The following is a 27,677-nucleotide window of genomic DNA, read 5'->3' as shown; positions in this document are numbered from 1 at the left end:
CACCCTTACTACAGACAACATGGAATAGAAGGACTCCGAGAGAAGCCTAACAACACAAATTGATGTTTTCTGCTGAATAAACGTTAGAGGGGAAGAAACTGGTCCGTTAAAATCAGCATCAGCTTTGTAGTGGATTGAGAGAAGGAGCTCAAGATGTCTGTACCGGTAAGTTCTTCAATTTAACCTCTGATCTGATTCATCTCGATGTGGAAAAGTTACTGAACTGCTTGATAGGAACCTGTATGCGTTGTAGCCTACTGGACGCCCAGATGTTGGTCTGAAAGAAAAGGCAGTTTGCTCTCGGTATTGCTGTAGAGATGCACACTGTGGTCGTTTGCTATAAAGTAGCTGTTCAGGACGGTAGTGGAACGGAATTTGTGGATAATACACGAGTTGTGTGTCAAAACCTAGTGAGCTGTTTTGCTAGACAGAATTTTGGGCGTCATAGGCGCGTTCCGAGGATGTCCGAAATGGTGCTCACTGGCGTGATTCCCAAAAATACGTTCAATATCGGCAGCGCACAAGGTTTTGACACACAACCTCGGAATTCATGCGCTGAAGTACAAAAAATAAAAGAATGCAGAATTTCCTCCTGACGGGTTTCCATACTAAATATTTCGGTTTTTTGGCTTTAGGTATTTTAGTTTACATTAAAAAAAAAACATTTCCCCCCGGTTTTTTTTAATTTTTTTATTTTATTTTTTATATAAAGTTCTATACAGTGCGTGTGAATTACCATTGACCCATATGTGACCCTGGGCCACGGGAATATTTGTAGCAATAGCCGACAATACATTGTATGGGGAAAAAAATTAATGCCAAAAATCAATAGGATAAGTAGCCTACAGATCATGTTCCATTAAGATATTCAGTAAATTTCCTATAGTAAATGAATCAAAACTTATCTTAATTGAATTAAATGAATTAAAACTTTTGATCAGTAATATGCATTACTATGGAAGGACTTGATTTGGACAACTTTAAAAGACATTTTTCTTTTTTTTCTAAATGTAATTTTTTTTGCACCCTCAGATTCCAGATTTTCAAATAGTTGTATCTCGGCCAACTATAGTCCTATCCTAATTAACCTTGCATCAATGGAAAACTTGGTTCAGCTTTCAGATGATGTATAAATCTCCATTTAAAAAAACTGACCATTAATTATGACTGGTTTTGTGGTCCAGGGTCACATATGTGAAGAAACTTATGAGCTCTCACCTTTAGCGTTTTAGCTTATGGCAGTTTTTAGTGGATTTATTTATTTATTGGTAAATCAGTTAACCAAATGTGAGATAAAAAAAAAAATATTTGGTCATGTTTTCTATGACAGTGTGCAATGGCCTCATAGAGCAAAAGCCCTTTGAAAGTACATTTCTATTGCAGCGTTTCCTAAACATCGATAGCAATGGATTTGTTTTGATGGATGCGCAAAGTGGGTCCATATTGACAATTTCGGTCACAAATCAGATTTATTTGTTACTTGTGTTAAAATGGTACTGTAAATAAGAATTGATAATACTGTGTATATCCACAAGTAAACATGTTTGACCCTGAGGCAAAATCTGTTCTTGCTCTATGGAACAGTTTCTTCCAAAAGAGCCTCAGTTCAGAGCTCTCCATCGAGTCTCGACCAGTCGGACCTGTGTTCTGCCTCCCTGCTGCTTTTGGCATCTCATTTCGACATGCTGCAACACAATTTAATGTTTGCCCTCGCTGGCTGAAGTTAAGTGGAATAAGTCAGTGGATTACTAATACGGGGCTGTGGAGTATGCTCAGCTCTGCAAAACATCATTGTGGATCCCTGTGGGAGGAGTGGGTTAATTTGCATGGCTTGGCAGCTTACCTATATATTTTCCCACTGCTGTTTTTAGGAGAACTGGCCTCTTGATGATGTTATGAATAAATAATAAAATCACTTCTGAGTGAGGAAATGGTCTCGGAAAGCCACCTCAGAGGTCTGCACATTGTTCAGTTTAAATCGTAAAGATAATGCTCAGTGCCTTTTAAAAAGAATAGAGTATGTTTAGATTCAGCATCGCTTGAGTTCGATGTCCCATGCCATTTTCAACAAACAGAAGCCAGATTGCTGTTTATGCCCAAGGTGTTCGAGCTTGATCGCAGCAGCTGTTCTACCACAAAGATGAGAATATGGTTTGCTTGTCTCGTGCCTCGTTTTCCTTAGCAACTGGTGTGATTCAGTTTACCTGAGACCAACAGATGTCACAGAGAAGTGAAAAACAAACAAGTGTAATGACTAAAGCATTTTAATCTAGTGTTTGCAGCCTGTTTGCATCAGTAGGAAACCTGCAGGAGTGTCAGGGTTGCAGCCCACATTGGCTTATTTATTAAGTCTGAGTTTTAATCCCAACTTGTTTGAACATTTGTAATTTAACATTTAAGTAATATTTATATTTTATTTTATTTTAGATTCATTTCAGTATACAAATATGATTTATAACATTTTCTGTTTTAGTTTTGGTTAACAATAACACTGCTCCACTAACGCTTTACCAACATGTGTCCAGACATGCATATCTCAGTACATTTTCACTTGAATTCTGCAAGCGTGTATGGATACACGCATACTTCCTTTAATACATAAATTCATAAGTTTGAGTTCTACACATGCTCTGCTTCATACAAATTGATGGGTATTAATGTTCGGCTGCTAGCGTCATTTGCCTCGGCTTTAGATCTTTATCCCATCCACTGGACGGCTCCCAGAGAGCGTGCACTTATTCCCCCCATCGTCCCTCTGAGTTTTGCAGCGAGAGGTTAAATGTGACGCCAACAGGGAACGAGCTTGCTAGATCACTCTCAGATGCCTGACATTTGGTGCTTGTCATAGATGATATTCCACATACATATTAATAATGTTGGCTTAGGTGAGCTGTCGCATTTCAATCAACCAATGAGGACCTTTTGCTATTTGTATGCGTTGCCCTGGCAACTAGAGGCCACCAGCCTTCCACATGAGTTTCATTGGCAGCGTAACTCATAGTAAACAGCGTATAATGCTACACATGCCATGCATGAACAAGCACAACTCCAAAGACGAATTGTGACACGTGGTTGTGAATACGTCTATGAATTCCTCTCTGAAATCACATTATTCATGCTTGTCCCTGCATTGTAAGTGTCTCATCTCATAGACATTCTTTCCTTCATGCAGTCACACATCAGCGGCCCCTGCTTTGCCTCTCCTGGCAGGCATCTTTATCCGTTTTTAGTGATTAAGGACGGCCATTTTTTGCTCAGATACACACTCTCTTACACCGGACAAATCTTAATCCAGAGACCAGCTGACACGCTCATTAGTTTATTGCTTGTCAGTTCAAGAGAAGAATAGGAATGCTAGAAGCAGCTGAATATATGATGAATATGAGTGTAAATATTAATGTTTATGTCACCTCATGAGTCTTTTGACAAACAGCTCTTTATATTCATCTGATTTAAATACCATTCCCATTAATATGCAGTATATGGGTATATGTGTGAATATTCCTCGTTCTCGTTTATGTCTTGGTACGTTAACACACATATTTTGCATAAGAATACAAATGAAGGAAAAATTGGTGTTGTGTTATAGGTTGTGTGTTTTCTGTAGTATGGAGAGTTGTATGTAAAGCATGGCAATTGAATTACTTTGGACAGCGCTCACTAGGGATGCACGATCATGATTTTTCATGGCCGATTCCGATAACGATTTTTTACAAGCAAACTGGCCGATTCCGATACCGATATCCAATTTTTTTTATCTTTAAGCAACAAACAAGAAAGAAGAAAAGTGTGCATAAACAAGATGTTTATTTGGTATTTAATAGGCCAAACTGGCTTTTGGCTATTGAAAACAATAACTGTAGCCATCTGAAATGAACGGCAGTATCTGCACAGTAACTGCCCGTGTCCTGCGCACAGATTTCGAAATACTTCCACACAATTGACATGATAGTGAATAATTACAACGTAGTCTGTGCACGCGGGCGCACTTCTGGAAAAATCAGCCAGAAAAAGACCAAAAACTGGTCAACCTGTGCATCCCTAGCCCTCACATTCTTCAGCTGAACTTTATTGATCACAGCTTCAGCTGAACTTCATTGTGTTTATCTGAGCACTGAACTAAATTCAGAATTCAACTGAATTGACTTGAATCTAATTTATCTATCTGTCTGTCTATCTGTTTATCTGTCTGTCATTATTAAGGTATTATTGGTTTACATTTACATAAATTATGGTAATATGGATTTCTTAGAATTTTTAAAACAAATTTTTAGAGCCTGACCGATATGTTTTTTGGAAGGGCTGATACCGATACTGATATTATAGGGTAATAAAAGGCCGATATCCCCCACCAAATTCAGGGGGATAAATTTTGAACGGCCATATCGCCATAACAGTCTGGCGGATCTGCACCAAATTTGGGGGATCCCTTCAGCTCGAGGAGCCCTCTCGAAGGCCACCTTCCACACATCGTAGTCCCATGGGATCGACAGATTAGTTGGCACCTGACCTTGAATTTAACAGTCCTTAACTCCTGGACCCCAGGGGCTATCAACGCAGGGGTGGTCTCATTCAAAAGGGGGACTCGAGACATTCAGTCGTTTTGGCATTCGAGAGGGTTCCTCGAGTTGAAGGGATCTCCCAAATTTGGTGCAGATCCGCCAGACTGTTATGGCGATATGGCCGTTCAAAATTTCAATAGTATTCCATACACTTAAGCTGTAAAGCGTTTCATCCAGGTCGCCAGTAGCAAACAATGGAGCAGGCTTTCCTGGACAAACTACGGAATTACACCATTTACAAGCATTTTATCTGCGTTTTATGTTCTGTAAAGCAAAATTCATATCGGTGGCATATCTGGGGATATTCGCAGATATCTGTGACATGCTCAAAATGATATATCGGCTCTACTAACTTTCATTGTACTTCCTTGCATTTAAATTTGAATTGCATTTTTCATTAGATTTGCTACCTCAGTTTAATTTCAATTACAATTCAGGAATATCACTGAAATTTTAGCAAGTGAACGTCCATCTGATATAGTGTAGGAAAATAATACAGTGTATGGAATTTGTGGTTTTGTGTGCAGTGATAGTGTGCAAGTCTTCAGAATGGCAAACACAGACTCTCTGACTGGTTTTCTTTTTTTTGAATATAGCTTGCCATATTTCCAGCCTCCTTTTACTTGCCAAATGCTTTTTACCCTTTTTTCTTATTCATCTGTTTTTCTCTGTACTTCATCTTTTGTCACTCTAAAGGTTCTAAAGGCTTCTTTTTGCTTTTAATTTAAGTTTCCTTGCTTTTAACAGTCACTGTGTGTGCGTGCACACTTGCTTTTGTGTTGCAAAGCTTTTTGCAGTTATATTTGCAGCAGTGGGGGACATACTCAAGTGTGAAATCCAAGTAGGCCCCTTATGATTTCAAAAGCCGGTGTCATTTTACTCACCCTGGTGTTGACTGTCCTGCAGACGACCGCTCTCAGCTGGTTGGGAGGACACATGCTGGTCCTCATGGGACCTAAAACAGTCACGGTAAACACCTCTTCCTCTTGACCCCAGGGTGTTTAAAGTGTAGCATCTTGTTTTCTGTGTTTCAGACTGGCAGGACTGACTCTTATGAATGCACGGCCCTCTCTAGAGTTCTGTTTATGCTGCTGTTTAAGTCATATATGTGTGTCGACGTGGCTTGGCTGTGCTGAGTCGCTAATGAAACACAGGGCTTTTTCACCATATGATGATTTGAACTCAGTGTAACCCGCTCTATTGTTCCACTGCCCTGTAAATCTATTTCGTCAGCATTAGAAGGGGGAGGATAGAGGGAAAATGGGTATATGTCTGTGGCTGGAGATTATGTTGTTTGTGTATGTGCAAAATTTGCATGCCTCATGTTTATGTTTTGTTTTGAGTGATTGTGTTGGTAGACAAAGAGAGAGATGGTGTTTTGCACAAATTCGTTTGCAGCTTGGTGGACGCTGGATCCTGATGTGGATCCTCATTATAGTGCAGCTGTGAGAGTGAAAGGGAGATAGAGAAACAAGCAAGTGTAGTTGTGTGCCTGTGTCTGTTTTTGCCACTGCTTGTGCCAAATCGTCCCGTCGCCACCATCGTAAATCTGCTGGCTGATGTGTGCCATGGTCATATTAATGGAGCACCATCAATCACACCGGTCGGTCTGAGATTAGACTGTATGTGCATGATTGGATGGGGGAGGGAACTGTACTCTACAAGTGAACCTGACAGAGACATCTGTTAAGACCAGACCAATTCAGCTAAAATCAATCCACATAGCCTTGCTATTTCCAGTGTTGTCCAGTTTAGTATGCCCAGTCCAGTTTATCTCAGCTAAATCCAGCTCAGTCCAGTCCAGTTTAGCTACACCCATTCATTTTAACTTGGATAAGCTCAGACCAGATTTCTAGTTCAGTCCATATTGGCTAAGGCTTGTCCAGCTGTATGCAGCTAAACCCAGTCTGGTCCAGTCCAGTTTAGCTAAACCTAGTTAGGTCCAGTTTACTGTGCCCAGTTCAGTTCAGATTTGTTCAAGCCAATCCAGTTGTACTCAACAACCGGGCCTAGATCAGTCCAGTTTAGCTAAACGCAGCTATGTCAAATTCATCATGCAAGGTTTAGAGTATATAAGGCCAGTCCAGCAGTACTCAGATACGACCTGTCAAGTCTTGTCAAGTTTAGGTAAACCCAGTCAGGTCCAGTTTAGCATGTCCAGATTAGCTAAAGCCAATTCAGTCTATCTCAGCTGAGATTTACCCAGTCCACTCTAGTTTTGCTAAACTCAGTTAGGTCCACTATAGTGTACCTAGTTTTCAGTCTAGAAAATATGAGACCATTACAGTTAACAACTCAGCTAAACCCAACCCAGTACAGTTTATTTCAGCATTTTAGCTAAACAGGTCCAGTTTATTTCAGCTAAGGCCAGCCCAGTGAAGTCCAGTTTTAGCTAAAGCCAATCCAGTTCAACTCAGATGTGCCCAGCCCAGTCCAGATAAGCTCAGCTAGATCCAGGCAGTCTGCAGATTGATCGCCCTCTGAATTGCAGAGTAGCTTGGCAGTGACGAGTGATGAAGTGAAAGGGTCAGATGAAGAGCAGGAGCCAGGAGAGAGGGGGATGGATGAAAAAGAGACACAAATGAGACTAGAACTGGAAGAGTCAAGTGTAACAGCCTCTAGAGAACCAGAAAATTATATGAAAGTTGAAAAGAGAAAGACATGATGGCAACACAAGCAGGGTTGCAATGAAGGACACAGAGAGAAGAAGAGGAAAGGCCATAAGAGGCAAAAGATAGGCTAATAGTAAGCACAAAGGGAGACAAATTGCATATATTTTTTTTAGATAGAGCAGGAAGATAAAGACAAGATGAAGATTACAGAAGATGCTGTATGTGGACTACAGATAGAAGACAATCAATTTGTTTATTCTGGGCCCACCGTCCCCTTCACAATGTCTGACATGCTTGAAAAGTCCTCTTTCCCAACTGTTGAGAAGAATCAACAGAGTTGTTATTTGTCCTGTCCAGTGTGATTTTTTAGTACTATTCATATACTGTCTTAGCATTTATTAATATTTAGATTGACATTTTATTTACATTTTGTATGCATTTTAGTAATTGTGTAATGGGCTTTTGTAATTTTTATTAGGTTTTTAATGTGTCTGCTGATCTTTATTATTTCAGTTGGCTGCCACACCAGCATTTAAAAATGTTTCATCTAGTATTATATTTAATTTCAGCTTTAAAACTAAAGCTATTAAAATTTGTTTTCTGAAATATGTCCTTATGAGCCTCTCCACAGGGCATGAGCATGGCATCATCAGCATCCACCTGTGTTTTAATGAACCTCTCTCTCTGGATGCTCATTAAGGACGTGTGAGTGTAGAGCACCTCAGTAACATCCTCTCAGCTGTGTGTCCATATGAGTGTGTACGTGAAATATCATATTGTGTATGCATATCATAACATAACTCTTAATGCTAATGAGAGTGTGCTTGAGTGAGTGTGTGCCTCTTATTTGATGTGCCTAAGCCGCACTGCAGCAGCATGAAGAGGCTGTAATCTTTAGTTGACATCCTGCTAATCCACATGAAGGTTAATGCTGCACTGTATGTTGCATACTTAAATTAAAGCAACAATGTTTGGGATGTATATGTTGGAATGCTGGAATTCAATTTCGTAATTGATGGATCAGGCAGATTAATCAACTTCGCAACGTATTAATAAATTCCAGGTTTCAGTATCCGACCTCTGGGACAATCCAGGGTCATTTAGTGGCATGCAAATAAATGTACGGTCTATGCTAAAACTCTTGAAGCTATTATAATCAGGGTTTCTCGGATAAACAGCAAGCATAATGCATAATTAATGTAATTTATTTCACTCTGGTGCTGGAATAGATTAGGGGTGCCCTCTTTGATTTGACTTGACCTCCACCATCACCTTACTGTGGTCCTCCTTGAGGAAGCATCTCATTGGAAGTTGCCGCAGATGTGTTCCTGCTCCTGTTGACCTTTTCATTGATGGGAACTTGTGAGGTGTGACTGGGGATTTAGGGAGAGAAAGCACAAGACCGAAAGGTGAGAGAGAGAAGAGGTGATGGGGAAGAGTGAGACAGAACGAGAGACAGTTTTGAAGTGGGTGACTCCATTTCACACAGCTGCTGTAATGTGACCTTTCTGGAGAACATTGTCCCTCTTCCTTATCAATGCAGTGCAGCGGATTAAAGTTGCATCAGCTGCAGAATGCTCTAACCCAATGCATCTCCCATTTTTCCACTAGAGGGGCGACCTTTAAGCAGCTTGTTGCCTTTTTAAAGTCGATGTCAGTGAGCTGCGCTTGCAGAAGGATAATAAAGGGATGTTGCACGTTATTACTGCAGCTTTGCGGTAAAAGAAAAAGTCATTTGTAGGCAACAAAGAAGCTTGATGTGAAAGAAAATTGATTTTGAAGATTGGCTTTCGATCACTCGTAGGAATTTGCGGGTTTCGTAGAGGGGCCAGCGACAGTTGGGCTCTTGCTTTTGTGCCACTGTTTGAAGATTAGTTCCTTAATAGCATACATTGTCAAACACAGCATACTTAGAATATTCACTCTCTCACTTGAAAGACAATGTATGTTTCCATGTTTATGATCAACAATCCGGCATCTGTGGAAATCTGTTTCTGTCTCAGAGTATAAAAAGTATTTGCTGTCATGATCCTGGCTTTTTCCTTCTTTTTTCATCCCTTACCTCCCTCTGCTGGTTGTTTTTGTCCTACTCTCACTCTTACCCCTCATTACCGTCAGCTGAATTCCATTCTCTCATCATCACACCTGTTCTCTATCTGTCTCCTTTGCCTTTGCTATATCTAGCTCTCTTTTTGTGTCTGTGTTGTCGGATTATTGTTTAAACTAGATGCACGGAGCTGAGTGTAAGGCCATCCTTAAAAATATTCTTGTTTGCCGTAACCCGACCGACCCTGTCAATTTAGCACCGACTCAATTATTATTATTTTTTTTTGCTTTTAGTCCGACCGACTTGGTGATTGTAAATTTGCGTTAAGACCGACCAATTTTTTTTTTTACTCTTCAAACAACTAATACAAATGCAATAAAATACTATTAATGATATTTAAGTAAGTATTGTAAATATATAAATTGCCTTGGCCTACATACAAATGAAGGCTATCTTCTTTAATAAAAAAAAAAACCCTTGACGTCATCTGTGTTTACACGGATGTCACACTGTGGCCTATGCGTTCGCTTCGTCTCATACTCTCACTCACTGTCAGAGTCAACGGTTCGCGCTTGGTAATGATGGCTGCGGCTGCAGTAAACTAAATGTTCGCGGTCACTGTTCAAAGTCATACGGGTTCGGGCACCATAATACATCTAAAAAAATTCATTAAAACAGCTCGACACTGCTTTAACTTGGCACGAAGTTCTGTAAAAACTGTGCCCAGATCTTTTCCCATCCCCTCTACTCTCTAGTCTAAAACCGTGACCATGTCGACTGTCACTTTATGCTCGAAAATCTATTGCACGAATCAAGCACGAATCAACCAACACAAGTTTAGAAAACGATTGAAAATGATTTTAACGACTTTTCTCGGAGCGCGTCCAGGATTTTTTTTTTTTTTTTTTTACAGGCGTCACACAGCAACTGCAGCTTCGGACAAACACGCATAACAGCAAATAATACTTCTGCACAATGTTTCTCTTTTTACAACAGAAATGTGAATTCAATCGGTATTCAGTCTCATACAGTTTCGGGCTTGAATCGCCTAGGGCTGTCAAAATAGCTGAAAAACTCAATTCTAATTTTTTACTTAAATATGATCAAAATTCAAATTGTGTTCGAATTTTAAATGCATAATTTCAGTTAGGGTGAAGAAAAGCTTTTTGCTTCTCTTCTGAGGCTCAAGATAGCGCATCAAGCAAAATATTACTGCATGTTTATTCAAAGCATTAGAATACATTTAAAAATGTTTATGAACCAATTATTATTAATTAAGTTGCTTAAAGAACTATAAACAAAACAGCATCATGTATGCATGCATTGTTAAATAAATAAAAAGGGCGGAAAACCAGTCACACAGGATACATTTTTTCATTTAAAAACATGAGATGCAGTGGGATGGGGAACAAAAACCCAACATAAAGTCTCAAGATATTTTTAGAAAATTAAATTAATACATAAATTTTACATGTCTTTCTAAACATGCGGCTCTCTTGTGCGAGACGCGAGTCCAACGGTGTCCCTCTAGAAAATGCGCGAAATATTCATTCTGTGTGAACGGCTTGGTTTCAGTTTTGATGTAAACAAGATCTTCTCCACATTGATGTTCTTTTTTTTTAAGTGGCTTCAACTGGATAGGCTAACATAACCTTATAATGCAATGACACATATTGTCATCGCATCTCGTGCGCGTACACGAGGTGAAAGATGAGAAAGCAGATACTGCGTGTCGAGCTCGTCCGCCTTTGAAAGTTGTGTAGACACAGCTGTGCGCGCGGCGAGATGGAATGGAACACATACCGGGGCTCATAGGGCAGCTTCCTTAATGCACACCTAAAATTCGAATGCGCATTCGAATGTGGATTTTTATTTTAAATTCGAAGAATATTCGGAAAATTTTTTTGACAGCCTTAGAAAATCGCCTATGCGATTTTTTTTGTTGTTGTTGAAATTTAATCGTAAACACAGCCATGTTTGAAGCCTGCAGTAAATGTTTTGCATTATGGCAGTCCACTCTGCTTATTGTTTTTCGAAAATGTTGCGCTCCTGTTTGTCATTTTGCACGTAACTTCACGCCAATAAATCATCAGAAATATTGGTCTTTACCAATATATTGAATCTTTACATTCCTCCTGCCTGTTGTCCGTGGATTTACCTATATTTGGTGTTATTTGCCGTATAAAACTTTAGACATGCAAAATCGATTTTACAATCGATTCAATGAACACTCGTCACTCAAATCAAACAGGATTTTTTTTCACAAAAGTGACAACCCAAGAAAGCAAAGTAAATGTTTTCTCATTTGTAGGTTGCATTGATACGTAGCGGTGGATGCAAGTAAAACAGTACCTCATTTTTTTCTCACCTGAAATTCATGCAATAAACATGTTTTTGACAAAGATTGAAATTTGTTTGTGGTCTATATAGCCTGCATCAAAATGAGGTTTGCAATGATGCGCCCGAAGGCACAGGTTGAAGACCCAGTCAGTGACGTCACGATATGCTAATTTGTTTAAATTCATACCGACGTACATTGAAACTTGAAAAAAAAAAAATATAGACCGACCTACCGACCCTTTTTTTAAAAAAAATTACTGTTACTGCAAACCAAAATATTTTTAAGGATGGCCTAACCGTTTCTTCATTGTAGTCTTGTCTTGTCCTGTCTAGTGTAGTCCAGCTCTGTCTTATTCAGTGTTTCTTATAGAGCCTCAGTATAGCAGTTGTGTTTACCTCCTCTGTGCTGTACCCAGCGGTTTTCGTAGAGGGTTGCAGAGAACTGCGCTTCTCACCTGTGCTCCTGGTCTCCCCGTTCAAAGAGTCGCTCGGACCTCCGGCTGTAATCCTGAGTTACCCCTTTGAAGAAGTGGTCAAAGACCCTGTATTACTTTGTGAATCCTTAGTTCTGTTTATCAGCTGTGCGGCGCATCCTTATTTTCTTATTAAACAAGACTGTACCTGCTTTTGTCTCTGTACCCCTCTCATTTATCACATTTGCGACTATATTGCAGATTTAACTTTTTTTGCATCTTTATGTCTTAAATTGTCAGATTATATCTTGCAATGTTTAGTTTTTCCCCATTATTTTTATTTTAGTATAACATTATAATACCATTCATATTTTTACTTTTTTATAATATAAAGAAGAAACCAATCTGATATATAGTTGACATTTGATTCTTTATGCTATAGAAAAGCACTAAAAGTTTTTTTCAGTTATACTGTTTTCAGCTTGTTTATTTTCATATAAATCTACGGCATGCAGTTGCGTCAAACAATGGTATAAACATCATTCAATGTAAATTGTGATAATTGTAATTAATAATCGGAATTATAATTTTAATGGAATAATCGACAATTATGATTTTTGTCATAATCATGCAGCCTAATTGAAGGGCATCTTTATATTTTTCACTTTTCAATTTATATCTCACAATGTTATTTTGTTTCTCATTATTGCGATATATCTCAACATGAAACACTATTTTGCATTGTGACTTCATCTCACAGCTGTATTATTACTTTGCTTTACTTTAATTCTAACTGTGATTTTATTGCAATTGTAAAATGCTCTTCTCTTCTTCTATTTTATTTTTACCTGACAATTATCTGCTTTGCTTTTTACTCTGAGATGGAAATGGGCTTCTGTAGGCATCCATTTCTTGATGTACGAGCTGTTTATATGTGCTGATGTTTTTCTTCCTTTATAAGGTCCTTGTGTGAATGTGTGTGTGTTAGCATGTTAGTCTCAGGAGGGAGTAGCTATTACAAAGTTTATGTGCTATAGGAATGCTGTACTTCCTGTAGCACACTAAGAAGTCTGTATAAGAATCCCAGCATGATCTCCGGAACGCTTCCAGCCATCCACTGCAAACTCATCAGTTACCATTAATGAACCACAGCTGGCTTTTATAGACCTGCTGGACATTCATATTCTCACCATCTAGTTCTTCTCTCACAGGTTCTTACAAACTTTTATACTTCATCTAATGGATCTTTATTACTAGAGTTGCTCATGTGTGCTAATGTGAGACTGGCTTGGGTTCAAAAGGAAGAATTCAGTTCCACAGTAAGGGAGATGTTTGGTGCAGTTGTCGTTTTTCAAATTATGGTCTTTTAGGTCTGCGATTGTATTGACTAAGCCCACTGAATTGGTGTCTTTGGTGATAAGTAGGATGTTTATGCTCTGTTGAATTCATAGATGTGTGTCAGTACAGGTGGCCAGAAGATCTTGCTACCCAGTGGAGCAGGTAAATGATGGGTTTCAGATAGAGGCAGCGTTTATCAAGGTCCTTAATTTACATAGCAGGTGGAGGCCCTGTGTTCATCCCTGTGGCTCATGGATCATTGCTAGACTTGGCAAAAAATGAAAGTAACCAATGTGGCCAATTGCAAACTGGTAAAAGAAGGCCTTGTTCTTCGTGACATGAAAGGTTTGCCATCTGCATCCCCTACCTGGATTTTTTTTCTGGTCTCTGAATTTGGCTACATGGCTGAGGGACTCCTAGTGTTCCTGGAGGCCTGCTCTGGATTGGACCAGAAAATCTGGAAAGTTTATTGTATGATTGGTCCCATTTAAAGCCAAATTTATGCACAACATACCTTTTGAACTTCAATTGGTTCGATTGATATGCATTAAGGAGATTAATTTTAATCTATGTGGGATGGACAGATGAACCAATCTACTGTGTTCAGAGTCTGAGGAAAAGCTTCTGTTCTTGTCCTGTGCCCCTTTGCCCTGTTGGCTGGGTAGGTAATCTGCTCAACTGCCATGTGAATTGGGTTTGAACTGGGAGGGCAAGCAATTTACTGCTCATTCACAGACCGTTCCCCAGCTTATGAGAAAAAAAGAGGGGGATGGGGTTGAGAAAGATGAAGAGGAAAAGAATGGGTTAGATAGAAATAGAGAGTAAAAGATAGAGGATGAGATGAGAAATACAGAAAGACATTAGGAGATGGAATGAGTAAGAGAAATATGAAGTGAAAAGGAGGGATTGTGAAGAAGAAATACATGGAATAAGAAGTAAAGAAAAGCTGTGGGCTGTGGGAGAAAAAGAGACTCAAAACTTTGTTGATATGATGGTTGTACCACCTGTAAAGGTTCCAAGATTCCCAATGTTTTTCCAGTATTACATTACACACACTTTTCAATGGATAAACAATCTTTGAGTCATCAGTTGTTTTTATTATGCATAATTTCTTTGACATTTTTACTGCAAAACAGTATCCATTAAATGTTTATGCCATGTTGATGTAATGTTGTGTGCAGGTTCTGTGCCTGAATTTTGGAAAGCTATTTTGCAGACTTTTGGACCGTCACACTGGAATGCAAGCTTCCACTCCTCTCTTTCTCACTTTTTCTCTCTTCCCCAATTCCTTTCTTTTCTTTTCCAGACTGTGTGCAGGAGCTCTGGGCTTGGAAACTCCCAGAAGCCAAAGTGAGCCTGTGCTAGACTGCTGTCATGTCAACAGCCACAGTGCTGCTAATATACACAGGCACCGTCCAGAAGAACTCCTAATGCCACAGGCTTCACCCCAGCACTCAGGATAGCTTTTGTGTCATGGAATAGTTTCCTGTGTCACATATTAGCTTCCCAAAGCACAATCCCATTTTTTTTTTTGCATTTGAGTAGTGCAAAGCATCTTGTTACTCACTACTATGATGGTATTTTTACAGAGATTGCATGAGTTGTGCAGCTGTCATAGTCGGAAAGGATAATATGAAAACTGCAGCATTAGTACTAGTAGGCAACATGTTAAAAGAGGATAATCTGGAAAATATTTATTTACAGAAAGATGTTTATAGTAAGTGTGCTGTGGGCATTTTTGAAAGCCTCCTCAGAGCGTAGAAAAAAAAGAGAGGCTTGCCTTGACTAAGGCCTTGGTTGATGTCCAGAGATAGACAGAGAGAACAGCAGAGTTACACTCAGTTTGAATTCTTGCATTCAAAAACAGCTAGCAACATGAATGCAGGGATCTTGAAATGTTTGAGCTATTTTAAACTAGACATTCTCATGCTAAGAAAACATTGAGTGCAAAGGAAGAGTTACTTGAGTCCTGTTTTCATAACTATACACTTGTCATGTGCCAGACTGTTTTTGGTTATTGTTTTCTTTTGATGGCTGCGTGTCTATAGCACCTAGTTTATTCTCCCATGCTGCCTTAAAGCATCATAACACAAGATCAAGCATTTGGTTTTCAGTGCTGCTGGATGAGGACACAGACATTCTGATATTATTTGTACCTATAGGATCACAATACAGAAGATAGTACTTTGGAATTGATTAGAAACAGCAGCCAGTATGCTCACATGTGATGCCCAGTAGAGCAGTGTTGTTTGTGCACGGTAGGATGTCTTATCAGATTGCCCTCAAAAAGGAAAGCAGCATTGAGTGAAAATGAAATTAACATTCCACACACTTTCACAGCATAAACCTCCCTTTGTATCTTTTTTTGATGGATTTAAAATGGAGAGTTCATGCAAAAATGAAAATTCTGTTATTAATTAGTCACTCTCATGTCATTCCAAACCCGTAAGATATGCGTTTATTTTCAGAACTCAAATTAAGATATTTTTTGATGAAATCTGAGAGCTGTCTGACTCTGCATAGACAACGCAACTACACATTCAAGATCTAGAAAGCTGAATGTGTATTGAAGACTAACAGGGAAGAGAAGAAATTGTTAAATACAGTTGTTATTTTTGTTTTCTTTGCAAAGAAATATATTTTTATAGCTTCATAAAATTATTGTGGAACCACTAACTTGTCACATGTTCTATTTTAACAATGTCAGTACTACCTTTCTTGGCATTGAACGTGGTAGTTGTGTTTCTATCTATGAAGGGTCAGAAAGCTCTCTGATTTCATCAAAATCTTCTTAATTTGTGTTACAAAGTTGAATGAAGCTCTTGCGGGTTTGGAACAACATGAGGGTGAGTAATTAATGACACAATTTTCATTTTTGGGTGAACTATCCCTTTAATTAACATTGCCTTGAATAACTATTGAGTTAAATTTTCTTAAAATACAGAGCCTGAGTTTGTACCACAGAGTCTATTAGTGAATATCTTATTTATTAGAATTCTTAGTTGAAAAAATGCTTGTGAAGAGGTTTTGCACAGCTGACCAGTCCTTTTCTCTTCTTTTTTTTGCGAGCGGTTGCTCTCACCAGCTGAATACGGGCTTTGAACTGTGTATGCTGACAGACCGGTGTGTGTTCTAATGTCAGTTTGATGGCAGATTGATAGTGTGTGAGGATGTGCTTTACGTCTGACTGATGTGTTTGTCAGTGAAGGTGCTAAGACTCTCATATGTGCACACACACACACACACACACACACACACACACACACACACACACACACACACACACACACACATCCATTTGCTGTTGACACACTGATGGATCTGGTGGTGGCACCAGCTGGGAAGAGGTATTGTTCTGGTCTCCTGTTTCCTCTTCCAGCTCACTGAGCTGGCCATTTTACAGTCTGTCATGTGTGTGTATGTGATGAAATAAATGGATTGTAAATATTTATTGGCGATGAATGCAGCAAGAGGCTCTGAATCGTTGTCTGTGAGCTTCAAACCTGTCATCACTCTTGATAGTCTCTCGATGGTACCCAGACCCGCAGAGAAGTTTTGAAAAAACACTATGTGACAGAACAAGAATAAATCTTGGGAATCAGTTGTTTCCTCCATCTATATTTTTTATTTGTGCACTAGGGCTGAGTATCAGCAGACTACATGGCTTTGACTGAAACTGCAGTAAATGTATGAGATACAGAAACAGAGGAAGAAGAGTACCTGAATTCTCAATTCAAGAACTTCTGTTCTCCAAAAAATAGGAATTAATTTTTTTAATACATATACAGGACAATTTTTTTACTTTCAGAATATTTTGTGATACATTATATACAATTACCATCATATAAATTGACTCTGATATATGTGATATGATTTTGATCATTTCTCTGATCATACAGCCTTCACATGATATCATATCATATTGATTACATTTTCTCATTTATCCACTTCAATCATGAGCTGAGCTGAGCTGAGCTTTAGGTCTTAGTGTTGTGGTTGGCTCACAGAACTTCCTCCAGTCATATTGCTCCTTATCAGGATTTTATCTTCTGTTCCCAAGGAGGGAATCAGACAGACCTTAGACAGTCTTGCAGAACTTCGATTATCTGGGACCGGGTCCACAGGGAAATCTTCCTCCACTGGATTACTGCTCAGAGGTCGTTCATTGCTCATCTGTGGACAAAGCAGAAAACAGCAGTGCAGAACAAACACAAACACTGGAAAAAAGGCCTACCCTGAGATGAAATAATGCAGGTCCCCAGCATAAAATAAACAAAATAAACCAGCCCCCCCCAACCCCTTTCACAAAAAAATTAATAATAATAATTAAATAAAAATAAAATAAAATATATTTTTTTAGATTATGCATATTTCTTGTCTTGTCCTCGTTATCGTTGATAAAAACTATTTCTAAGATGAAAGATTATTTTATGATGATCAGTGAATTAGGTGTACAAAATCACTGAGCAAAGATGAATTAAATATCTAGCCTAGGTGTGCGATGATGACAAAAAAAAAATCTCTATATTTTTTTCTGGGATAAAAAGATGATATTTAATAATAATAATATTGTCCAAATATTGTCCAAGTTTAAAATGATTTTTACCCTTTATAGGCATTTTTACCTTTGTAAAGCCATTTTTTCTAGAAGTGTGTCAAATTCTTACATTTACTCAATAAAGTCTATTACACTAATAAGAAATTTGGGGCTGTTACCAAACAAATAAAATCATTATCTACTAAATGCAATGCAGAGGAAACAGAGAAGCTGCATCTGAAGTGGCATTTAGATGCATATATACACTGTTTAATGCAAACCATAGGAAAGAAAAATCAAAAGTGAGATATTTATAACATCTCAAATATTTATTCTAGACATAAATGAGGTTCCTTTAAGACTGAATTGAGATTTTTGCTCGAGTCTCCTGCTTCTCAAACTTGTCTCCTGAGACAAAAAGTCTAACAATCTCTCAATGTTCTGCTTTAAAGCTTTAAAATAGATCTCAACAACATCACACATTGTGCTCAGATATTTCTCCTTAGATAGAGACTCTAATGGTCTTATATCTGACTCAGTTAAAGCTTTAGAAGAGATCACAACGAAATCACATACTGTGCGCAGATATTTGTCCTACTCCAAAGACTATGGTGGTCTCATATTTGTCTCTTTCAAAGTTTCAAACAAGGTCTCAACAGCGTCACACACTGTGCTCAGATATTTCTCCTTAGCTAGAGACTCTGGTGGTCTCACATATGTCTCATTCAAAGTTTCAGACAAGATCTCAACAGCATCGCACACTGTGCAAATATTTTTCTCCTTAGCTTGAGACTCTGGATCTCTCCATTGGTCTTCTCAAAAGTTTAGATTACAGATCTAAACATCACACACTGCTTAGATTTTTCCCTTTAGCTAAATAATCTGGGGGCCTCATATTTGTCTCCTGTAATGCTTTAGTAGAGATATCAACAACTTTATAAAGTGTGCATCAAGTGAAGTAAATGAAAGACACTAAATAAAGTCCTTTTTATAGGACATTGTTTATGTACTTAGGCACAACATTTGTTGTTGGAAATAGTAATGTACCAGATGCCTTAATCAAAACTGATCTAAAATGTAACCCTGGAGCTTTCTTTGCTGAAAGGCACATAAATGGCTTATCTTGATTATTAATTGACTAATTAGATTATTAATACATATTATATTGAAGAAATGATTGAGCTCATATTGAGGCATTTGACTTGGTGCACACTTTGTAAATTTATTGAGATCACTTCTTAAATTTAGGAGACAAATGTGAGAGCTCTCGAGTCTTTAGTGTCGGAGAAAAATCTGAGCCAATTGTATGGTGTTGTTGAGATCTCTTCTAAACTTTTGAGGAGACAAATGTGAGAAATCCAGAGTCTCTAGCTAAGGAGAAATGTGTGTAAAGTTGTTGAGATTTCTTCTAAAGCTTTAAAGAAGGCCATTGTGAGAGTGTTAGAGTTTTTGTCTTGAGAAGCAGGAGACTTGAGCAAATGTTTCCATTCAGTCTTAAGGTAACCTCATTTCTGTCTAGGGGAAAGAGATGTGGTAAAGGGGTAAATATGGTAAAGAGGTCTCTTTTTATTTTATTTTTCCCCCTCTGGTTAGCTTGTGTCATTTATCTACACCATTTCAGTCAAAGACAATACATGCATTGTTATATTTGAAGTTGTTTCATGTAGACAGTGTTTTATTGCACAGTGATTTAACAGAGGAAACTATAGCCTATAGAAACTATAGCCAAAAATGGTCTGTACAAGACAACATTGTAATACTAAACAAAGCAAAAAAGAAAACACATAGACACTAGTGTTACATTTGTTAAAAAATGTATTGGTCATATTCTAGTGTGGTTGGAAAATGTGCTGTATACAATGCTGGACACTGAAGATAAATTCGAACATTTAAACTAGTAAGCCTTGATATTCTGAAATGTTTAATGCTATTTAAATGATAGTTTTAGTATTTACAATATTAGTAAAATTCTCCTAAAATAAAAATGAAGACATCTTAAGACAAAGCTGATTTCTTAATGAGCCATATAAGAGAATCACCCCTTAGTATCCTGAGCATAGAGTGACCTCTGTCATAGCCTTGTGGGCAATGCATCGATATGAAGCACAACTGCACCTCAGACAACATGGGTTCAAATCCCAGCTAAAGGTACTTTCCTGCTCCTGTTCAATTCTCACCTGTCCAATTATTTCCTGTCTCTACTCCTACTGTCCTGACCATTAAAGGTGAAAACCCCCATTGCAATAAAACAGCAACCTCTGAGCAGTAAAACATTTTTATAATGGAGTCTTGAAAGAGATTACAGCAAGACACGTTTCTCTCCCATTGTAATTTTTGATTCCTTTCTTACAGAACTTTCATGCTTCAGTTGTGTCTTCTTTTATCTATCCCAAGGTTTTTCTGGAGAAACATCTGAGACACTGTTGAGACTAAAATGAGAAATACATGAGTATCACAACTAAATCTCCTGAGATTAGAAAGAGCAACCACTGAGCAATAAAATATGCATATAATGAAGTCTTGATAGAGACTGCAACAAGACAATAAACAGATATTCTGTGGTTCTTCCAACACATTCTCTGTTTTGACTCTTATTTTCTCAAATATATCTCATGTCTCATTTGTTTCTACTTCCATTTCTCCTAAGGAATTCTAGGAGAAACATCTGAAATGCTGTTGATAAATGAGAGGTATATGAGAATCTCATCTAACCCTCCTGAGTTTAGGAAAAGCAACCATTGAGCAATACATTTTTCCTATGAGAAGACATGAATGCTTTAACCTGCAGTTACAAATGCATAAATAATGTTTTGGTATTTTAATGTAAACGTTGAATACTAATATTTTAAATGATTTTTAAAAATATAAAGAAGTACTTTAAAATGACTATTTTTGTTGGCGAAATAGAGCAAAAAATAGGCAATATGGTGTCTAAAACATAAGACTCTTAATTGTAACTTTTAAACTGTTGTATAAAATAAATTTTTGGTTGATGGGGGGGCGGGGGGGAGGGGGGGGTCCCTTAATGCTCATGGGTGGGAGGTGAGGTGACCCCCCCCCAGCCCTACTTCAATTTGAACACTGTATATAGGACTGTGCAATAGTCTTTTTAAGATGATTATTTATATATTTTTATTTATTTATGTCATTTTGCTGCTACTTAGACATCAAGTATGAGTATCCAAACGCTCCTTTTGCAAATATTGTAATAATCCAGTGAGTCCTTCAATAGATGGTAGTCCACACAGAGATCTGATGTCCCCATGACTGAGTCAGTCTTGGATTACATGAAGAAACCATAGAAGAACTTTGGCAAATTCTCAAAGAAGCTTGGAACAACCTCCATACAAAATTCCCAGATGATGGTAAGAGCTTTCGCACCTTTGCAAATGGAATGTTTAGAAATCTAACATTGATATATCCTACAGTCACACCAAAACAAAATATAATGTCTTTAAACAAATGAAGCTGTGAAGCACCTAATAAATATCCTTAAGACTTTTGCCCAGCACTGTAAATACAGTATAATAGCGTCACATTGTAAGTTAGGCAGCCTCAAGCAAATTCATAGTCGTAGAAACAAGACATTTTTTTGTGGGGAGATGGCAGCCTCTGGGTCTTATTCATTGTATCTTTAAGAGTTTAATGAAAGTCAGTTATTACTCTGAATCAACTGAACATTAGCAGAATTTCATATGCACTTTGAAAAGCACTTTTTGTGTGATGCACATGCTTTACCATTAACAGAGTCCCTTATGAGCTTCTGTGATGGTTAGGATGCTGCCTTAGAAGACTACTGCCTAGAGTATATTGTTTTAAATTAAGTTTCATTACTACCTGAAACCCATCTCCTTAGACGTTAATGATGCCTTTAAAAATTGTGATTTACTCTTGTACTGGTCAGACTGGAGGAGGAGTGTTAGGGGTTGATGTGAGTTTTCTTATCATCATCATCTTGCCATCTCTCAGCGGTCCTGCACTGGGCATGCTCACTCAACTCTGTGTTATGGGTCAGGAAACGGACCATTTCTTTATCCTGACTGGCTGCTGTACAGACTGATCTTGTGTGCATCTGAGATACAGTTAGTGTGTATGCGTGCGTATGTGTCGAATGTATGTGTGCGTATGTGGTGTTTTGTACTGCGCGTGTTTGTGTGCTCAGATCAGGGCTCGTTAAGGGAATTTTCTGGAATGCTAATCACATGCTCACTAATGGACACAGGGAGAAGAGTAGGCAATGCCCTGTTGACTAAAGAACAGCTAGATATACAAATGCAGAGAGAGAAAGAGAGGCCACCTAATGTGCAATGCCTAATTCAAAGTCTGAAAACACTTAAAAGCAACCAATAATCATATTTTCAGTTGCACACATACAATGGACAATTAAAGTGTGAGCACTGGAATAAACATTATCATGATGTTTTAAGAGAATAGCCATAAAGTAATACCTTAAATCCACATAGAATTATTTATTAACTGTCTATTATATAAGAATCTTGTCATGGCTGTTTGAAGCCTATAAACATGGTTACTTTATTATGTTAGATGTGCCGTAACCATCCACAAAATATGGTTTACATAAACTGTATTCACAGGAATTGTGATGATACATTTTTTGTAAAGCTGGCAACGAGCCATCTCTTGAGATTGCACAACTACAGTCAAAACGAAGAACTTTTTTAAAAATTTTCTTTTAGTTTTAGCTAAATTTTGGTACATCACTGTTGAATTCAGAACCAGAGGTTTATACAGCTAGAAATTGTTTCACTGTTTAAATAGAACAGTTTATACAATTGAACATATTAAATCATATAAATTTTTACCGAGTAATTTGTTACATTTGTTACAACAAAAAACAAGCTTTACATTTCTTTTTTTAATACTTTTTAAAACACTTAGACATAAAAAGTGTTACTTACAAGAAAAGTTGTGTCAAAATAATTTTTTTGTGGTGATCCAGGAGATATACTGTCGAAAAGCATAAAATGAAAAAGTATTTAATCCAGAATATTCTTTTATCACTTATATCAGATAGCCTATAGTTGATGCATGACGCCTGTTTTAGTAATCAGAATTGACTTGTCAATATTTTTGGTTTGCAAGTATGCATATTCACTTAGCATGAAATACTTCAATGGTCTGCACTCATAAATCAGAGCTGTTTTTATTTTCAAAGTTATGATGAACAGTTGTTTCTGAGTGTTGGCTCACTCCATTCTCCAGCTCCCTGAGTCTTGAAAACCCATCATTGTCAGACCGAAGGGATGTGTTCTGTTGCCTCCAGTAGCAATCCATTAGAGCGGATGTATGCCTCCCTAATGGAGAAACTTCAGGAGGCAGAGATTCCTACAGATGGGGAAGTTTTGTGCTGGGGTTTGTGCATGCACTTTTCACAATGCCCTCACTCAACTCTCTAAATCCATTATCCAAATGTAGGTCATTTTGGTGAGAAGTTGTCTCGTGTGCCATGACATGTTTCCATGCTCCGCCCACTCTCAAGCCTCAAAGCCAAATTAAAAAATAGTCTGCATTTATACATACAGACACATCAAGTGGAAGGACCGGGACTGATGGTGACATTTCCTTGTGGCCAGATAGTTTGAAGAGTTCTTTCTTCCATCCCGTCCTGACAGCAATGAGACTGAGATGCACTGTAAATGCACTCTAGTGGTCAAACTGGTCTCTCTCTCTGTCTCTCTCTCTCTCTTTTATCTTGTCTACTTATGTGTCCTCATCTGTCCATCACCCAAGCAAAATCAAGTTGTCTTTTCAGTGAATGAGTGGTCTGCTTTGGGTGTACTACTCAAATCTGAGCAAAAAAAAAAACATTTGTTTCCTACATACACATAATCATACATTCATTGGTTTACATATCAAAGTGATGTGTGCATATTTATTTATTAATCATGGCAAAAGTAATCAGAATTGTATGCACAAACAATATTGGTTAATATAATGTTAACCAATATAGAACCAATATGTTGTGCATTGTTAATATTTCTTTGCTGTTGAATTTAAAAGAATTTTTTTTTGCATGTTTTGGGCCTTAAGGACTATAAACAGCGAGAACAGCATTGACTAAAGATGTGTTATATATTGTGATACATAGTGAGCGTGTGCTGAGCAGTGAGGACTGAAACTCACTGCTAGCCAACAGGTCAGGACAAGCAGACTATCAAAGAAAACATTGCCTTAGAGCAGGGCTGTACGCTTAGCTTTTTCACTAGGAGCACAAGTGCTCCTAGTGAAAAAATTTAGGAGCACAGAAAAAAATTTAGGAGCACTACTAAATTTCATAAATAACACAATTTTATTATTTTACACTCAAATCACGTACACAGTAACACATGTGCACTAATACATATAAATACAGGGCCATCATAAGGCCTACTGTAACCCTCAATTAAACACAGAGAACACCCCTGTCCCACATCTTTTTGTAGTCAAGTCGCCTGGCACGCTTGGCTGAGTTCATCCAGCGGTCCACTGCAGGACTTGGATCATAGTCCTCAAGACTGGGCCCCTCCAGGGTGATCCTCATGAGGTCTTCGGTGGTGGAGACTGCAAGGCTGCTTCTTTTGGAGCTCTTTATGCGGTTCTGTGCAGAGAAGCCCCTTTCGCACTGGGCAGCCGAAATGGGCAACACTAGCATCAGCTGCACCAACTCCAGTATGTTCTAGGGGGATTAAGATAGGCCTTACTTATCTCATCTTTAACCACCAATAATAGGAGAAGGGCACTGCAGCATGCAAATACTCAGCAGTGTTTGCTTACCTTGTAATCCTCCCTGTATGGCTCCTTGGTCAGCATGGTCTCCCACAGGCCACTGTAGGACTTGTCCTTGAAAGTTTGACTGACCAAGATCTTCAGTCCCTGCCACTCATCCTCAACAGCTGCCAGGTCACACCCTAAAATGGGGGTTTCCAGAAACAAATGCCGAATTTCCTGCCTGCTTTTGGCCTTTACAGTATTTACAAAACATGAGGTTGTCCTCAAATTCCAACCAGGAGAAGAGCTTGATCCAGTCGACTTTAAATTTGTAAACCTTGCTAGCACTACCGGTGCTAGCTAGGCTAACTGTTGGCATCTCCTCCGGCTCGACGGAGTCAACATCGTCAGTCCCAGATTCCACTTCTCCCACATTTCTCTCACCGATGTCCGCTCTGTTAGCGGTTTCGCTTTGCTTTTTTAGGAAATACGAGTCAATTCTCTTCATTGTACACGGTCAGTTAATTTTCCTTCAACGTTCGAGTTGAGCGGGCTACGACTGTCACACCGATATCGCTCCGCTCAACTCCACCGCATCGTCGGACTCCGCAGTGGCGTGGAGAAACTAGTCCTCCTCTCGTACACACGTACACACACACACACACACACACACACACACACACACACACAGAGAGAGATCAATCTGTCCTAATTTTAACTTCCGCGGGCGGGGAATCGCCCATGCTGGCCGGGCGGCGTGGATGTTTTCATTCATAAACTCGCCGCAGGGCGACGTCACCGCATCTCATCACATGAGTTCTGTGTTTTGCAGGTGTGAAAAAGAAGTTTTAAAATATTTATGCGCGAGAATTGTGGGCTACTCTACTTTGATACACATAGTATGGATTTAGTTTAGGAGCAAAATGCGAATGAAAGGGTTGAAATCCGTAGTCGCACCGGTGCTCCCTTTTTATTTTTTCTACTCGCACAAACTATTTTTAGGCGCATATGCGAGTGAAATGCTCGCACTGTACAGCCCTGCCTTAGAGGGTGCATTCCTGAGGTTATGCTATCTTCTTGTGTTTTAAATCCTTCTGTCTGTTGTCCAGGCTCTAGCTTGTGTTCTTCCCTAGTTTGATTGTGTCAGGTTTGGTGGAATGGGAGCGTGTTTATGTATGTGTGAGATTGGCAGGAACATGAAGCCTGTCAAGAGAGCACAGGTCAGGAAATCTTGCCATGGAGACATACAGTAGTCACAGACATCTCTCATTGGCAAAAACGCAGATAAAGTGTTGTTTATATACGTCTGGAACAGGTATGCTTTCATGAATAGGTTTGTACATATTTTAGGAATGTGTAAAACTACATATTCTAGTATTATTTGTGATTTCTAAATTCTGTTTGACTAACTTTATTTTTCTTCTGCAGAACACAAAATAAGATATTTTGAAAAACATTTTGGTGACCTTTGACTTTCAGTATTACATGTAATTCAATAGGTTTATAAAAATGCTGATATGAACCTCTGGTACTTCTTTCATAATAAAAAAAATCTGAAATATGATGTGATTTTATATGATTTTGTTAAGATTATGTTAATGTAACAAATTTAAAATAAACTGAGGCCCCTGGAAGTTTTCTGAGGACCCCTAGTGGGCCCCGGCCCCCTGTTTAAGCATTACTGAACTAGTCAAGTCAAGTCAAGTCACCTTTATTTATATAGCGCTTTAAACTAAATACATTGCGTCAAAGCAACTGAACAACATTCATTAGGAAAACAGTATGTCAATAATGTAAAATGATAGTTAAAGGCAGTTCATCATTGAATTCAGTGATGTCATCTCTGTTCAGTTAAATAGTGTCCGTGCATTTATTTGCAATCAAGTCAACGATATCGCTGTAGATGAAGTGACCCAAACTAAGCAAGCCAGAGGCGACAGCGGCAAGGAACCGAAACTCCATCGGTGACAGAATGGAGAAAAAAACCTTGGGAGAAACCAGGCTCAGTTGGGGGGCCAGTTCTCCTCTGACCAGACGAAACCACCAGTTCCATTCCAGGCTGCAGCAAAGTCAGATTGTGCAGAAGAATCATCTGTTTCCTGTGGTCTTGTCCTGGTGGTCCTCTGAGACAAGGTCTTTACAGGGGATCTGTATCTGGGGCTCTAGTTGTCCTGGTCTCCGCTGTCTTTCAGGGCAATAGAGGTCTTTTCTAGGTGATGATCCACCATTTGGTCTGGATACATACTGGATCTGGGTGACTGCAGTGACCCTCTGATCTGGATACAGACTGGATCTGGTGGCTACGGTGACCTCGGAATAAGAGAGAAACAGACAAATATTAGCGTAGATGCCATTCTTCTAATGATGTAGCAAGTACATAGGGTGTTATGGGAAGTGTTCCCGGTTCCGGTTTACCTAATTAATGCAGCCTAAAAATCCTTTAACGGATTTGGATATTAAAAGCATATTAGTATGTTATGTGTAAGCCAGGTTAAAGAGATGGGTCTTTAATCTAGATTTAAACTGCAAGAGTGTGTCTGCCTCCCGGACAATGTTAGGTAGGTTATTCCAGAGTTTAGGCGCCAAATAGGAAAAGGATCTGCCGCCCGCAGTTGATTTTGATATTCTAGGTATTATCAAATTGCCTGAGTTTTGAGAACGTAGTGGACGTAGAGGATTATAATGTAAAAGGAGCTCATTCAAATACTGAGGTGCTAAACCATTCAGGGCTTTATAAGTAATAAGCAATATTTTAAAATCTATACGATGTTTGATAGGGAGCTAGTGCAGTGTTGACAGGACCGGGCTAATATGGTCATACTTCCTGGTTCTAGTAAGAACTCTTGCTGCTGCATTTTGGACTAGCTGTAGTTTGTTTACTAAGAGTGCAGAACAACCACCCAATAAAGCATTACAATAATCTAACCTTGAGGTCATAAATGCATGGATTAACATTTCTGCATTTGACATTGAGAGCATAGGCCGTAATTTAGATATATTTTTGAGATGGAAAAATGCAGTTTTACAAATGCTAGAAACGTGGCTTTCTAAGGAAAGATTGCGATTGAATAGCACACCTAGGTTCCTAACTGATGACGAAGAATTGACAGAGCAACCATC

At 38.6% G+C, this 27,677-nt stretch overlaps 1 protein-coding gene across 1 annotated transcript in view; it reads left to right on the top strand.

The window, feature by feature from the left end:
* The window catches only part of LOC132101456 (breast cancer anti-estrogen resistance protein 1-like), a 104,203-nt gene continuing 76,526 nt past the window's right edge, over positions 1-27,677 (top strand). Inside the window, exon 1 of the mRNA XM_059506444.1 lies at positions 1-165. Coding sequence (XP_059362427.1) covers positions 154-165 — 12 coding nt within the window. The 5' untranslated portion in view covers positions 1-153. The remainder of the gene's footprint in view (positions 166-27,677) is intronic.

Source organism: Carassius carassius, chromosome 23 (genome assembly GCF_963082965.1).
Source record: "Carassius carassius chromosome 23, fCarCar2.1, whole genome shotgun sequence".
Classification (NCBI taxonomy): domain Eukaryota; kingdom Metazoa; phylum Chordata; class Actinopteri; order Cypriniformes; family Cyprinidae; genus Carassius; species Carassius carassius.
Note: the sequence above shows the minus strand (reverse complement) of the source record. Positions and strands in the feature narration are given on the sequence as shown.